This window comes from Mandrillus leucophaeus, unplaced genomic scaffold, assembly GCF_000951045.1.
Source record: "Mandrillus leucophaeus isolate KB7577 unplaced genomic scaffold, Mleu.le_1.0 Scaffold234, whole genome shotgun sequence".
In the NCBI taxonomy this organism is placed as follows: domain Eukaryota; kingdom Metazoa; phylum Chordata; class Mammalia; order Primates; family Cercopithecidae; genus Mandrillus; species Mandrillus leucophaeus.
Window position 1 is genome coordinate 925,079 of NW_012102410.1, and position 1,709 is coordinate 926,787.

At 56.6% G+C, this 1,709-nt stretch overlaps 1 protein-coding gene across 1 annotated transcript in view; it reads right to left on the reverse strand.

Annotated features, from left to right (window-relative positions):
* The window catches only part of ARHGEF18 (Rho/Rac guanine nucleotide exchange factor (GEF) 18), a 150,794-nt gene that overhangs the window by 3,958 nt on the left and 145,127 nt on the right, over window positions 1-1,709 (reverse strand). The window contains exons 24-25 of the mRNA XM_011982062.1: window positions 1,144-1,198; window positions 836-927 (exon numbers count right to left, since the gene is read on the reverse strand). Coding sequence (XP_011837452.1) covers window positions 836-927; window positions 1,144-1,198 — 147 coding nt within the window. The remainder of the gene's footprint in view (window positions 1-835; window positions 928-1,143; window positions 1,199-1,709) is intronic.

Here is a 1,709-nt window from a genome sequence, read left to right on the forward strand (position 1 = left end):
AAAAAAAAAAAAAAAGTACAGACAGTGAAAGGGAAGAAGGGAGCTTGCTATAGGCTACAGGGCACCAGGAACTGTTCTTGACAACGTGCTCACTGAACGCAGATGAACCTTGACAACATCACACCCAGTGAGAGAGGTCAGACCCAAAAGGTCGCACAGTGTGTGACTCCATTTATGTGGAATATCCAGGACAGGCCAATCCACAGGGACAGGAAGTAGATTCCTGCTGTCAGGGTTGGGGCACGGGGTGGGGAGTGACTGTTAAGGAGGAAGGGGCTTCTTTCTTGGATGGTGGAATGTTCTAAAGTTAACGTGATTTTGGCTGCATAATTGGAAATGCACTAAAATGCCACCGAACCCAACGCTTGGGAGGGTGAGTGGCGTGGTGTGTGAATTACATCTCAATAACGTAATTAAACAAACAGGGAGGAGGAAGCTCTGGAAGGAGGCTGTGGGGGCCCTGTGCTATTCCTTCGTAGGGGACTGGGATGCCCTGTCGAGCTCCTGGCTGCACGAGGACAGGGTGGTGGCGGCGTTTTGTGGCTGCGTGGTCGGCTCCGGAAGGGGCTTAGGGCTCCTGAGCTCTCCTCCCTCCCTCTCCTACATACCCCCGCAGGGCTAAGTGACCTCTGGAGATCGCTATGTCATGGCACAGCCCAGTTCTAATGCTTCACAGAGCTGCAGGACACGGCACAGCCCACAGGAAAACGCCGGGTCACTTTAGGGGTTTCACACGGGTCACTTGGGGGGCAGTTTGCCCTCTGTGGCCAACTCTGATGGGTTGGCCAGGGCTCACCACACACGGGGTGTGCCCAAAATGCCATCTCCCCCTCACCTTGAAAGTCCCGGAGTCTTGTGGCGCGGGCCTCGACCACCTTCCTTTCCTCTTCGGGCAGGCTGAAGGGCCCCTGCTCCTCGTCAGGGCAGCTACAGGGAGAGGAGTCAGGAGGGTAACTGTGCCTCCCAGGCAGGCCGGGCTCCCGCACAGACGCTGGTTCTACAGAACCACCCGCCACAACCGTCTTTGACCGTGGGAGTGATTTAGCTTGTTCATGGTGCAGGAGGATGAGGAGGGGAAGAGAGAGAGCCACTGACACTCATCCGGCCCCAAAGTGCCAGGGCATAACCAGGAAGAGACTTTACGTGCCTGTCTGTGACTTGGAGGAGGAGTCCAGGGGACGGCAGGCTTGCAAGGGATCTGCCAGGTACAGATGGGTGGCTGCAAGCCCCACAGAGCTACAGCGACTGTGGATGGGGGAGTCTGAACCAGGCTAAGGCACCAGGAAGCCTCCAGGAATCAACAGAGGGAGTGGCCGGGCGCGGTGGCTCATGCCTGTAATCCCAACACTTTGGGAGGCCAAGGCAGGAGGATGGCTTGAGGCCAGGAGTTCAAGACCGGCCACAGTGGCAACACAGTGAGGCCCCATCTCTACAAAACTCAAAAATCTAGCTGGGTGGGGTGGTGTGTGCCTGTAGTTCCAGCTACTTGGGAGGCTGAGGGGGAGGATGGCTTGAGCCCAGGAGTTTGGGATGCAGGAAGCTATGACTGTGCCAGTGCACTCCAGCCTGGGTGACAGAGCAAGAGCCCGACTCTAAAAAACATAACAAAACAAAATAGGCTGGGTGCAGTGGCTCATGCCTGTAATCCCAGCTACTTGGGAGGCTGAGGCAGGAGAATCGCTTGAACCTGGGAGGCGGAGGCTGCAGTG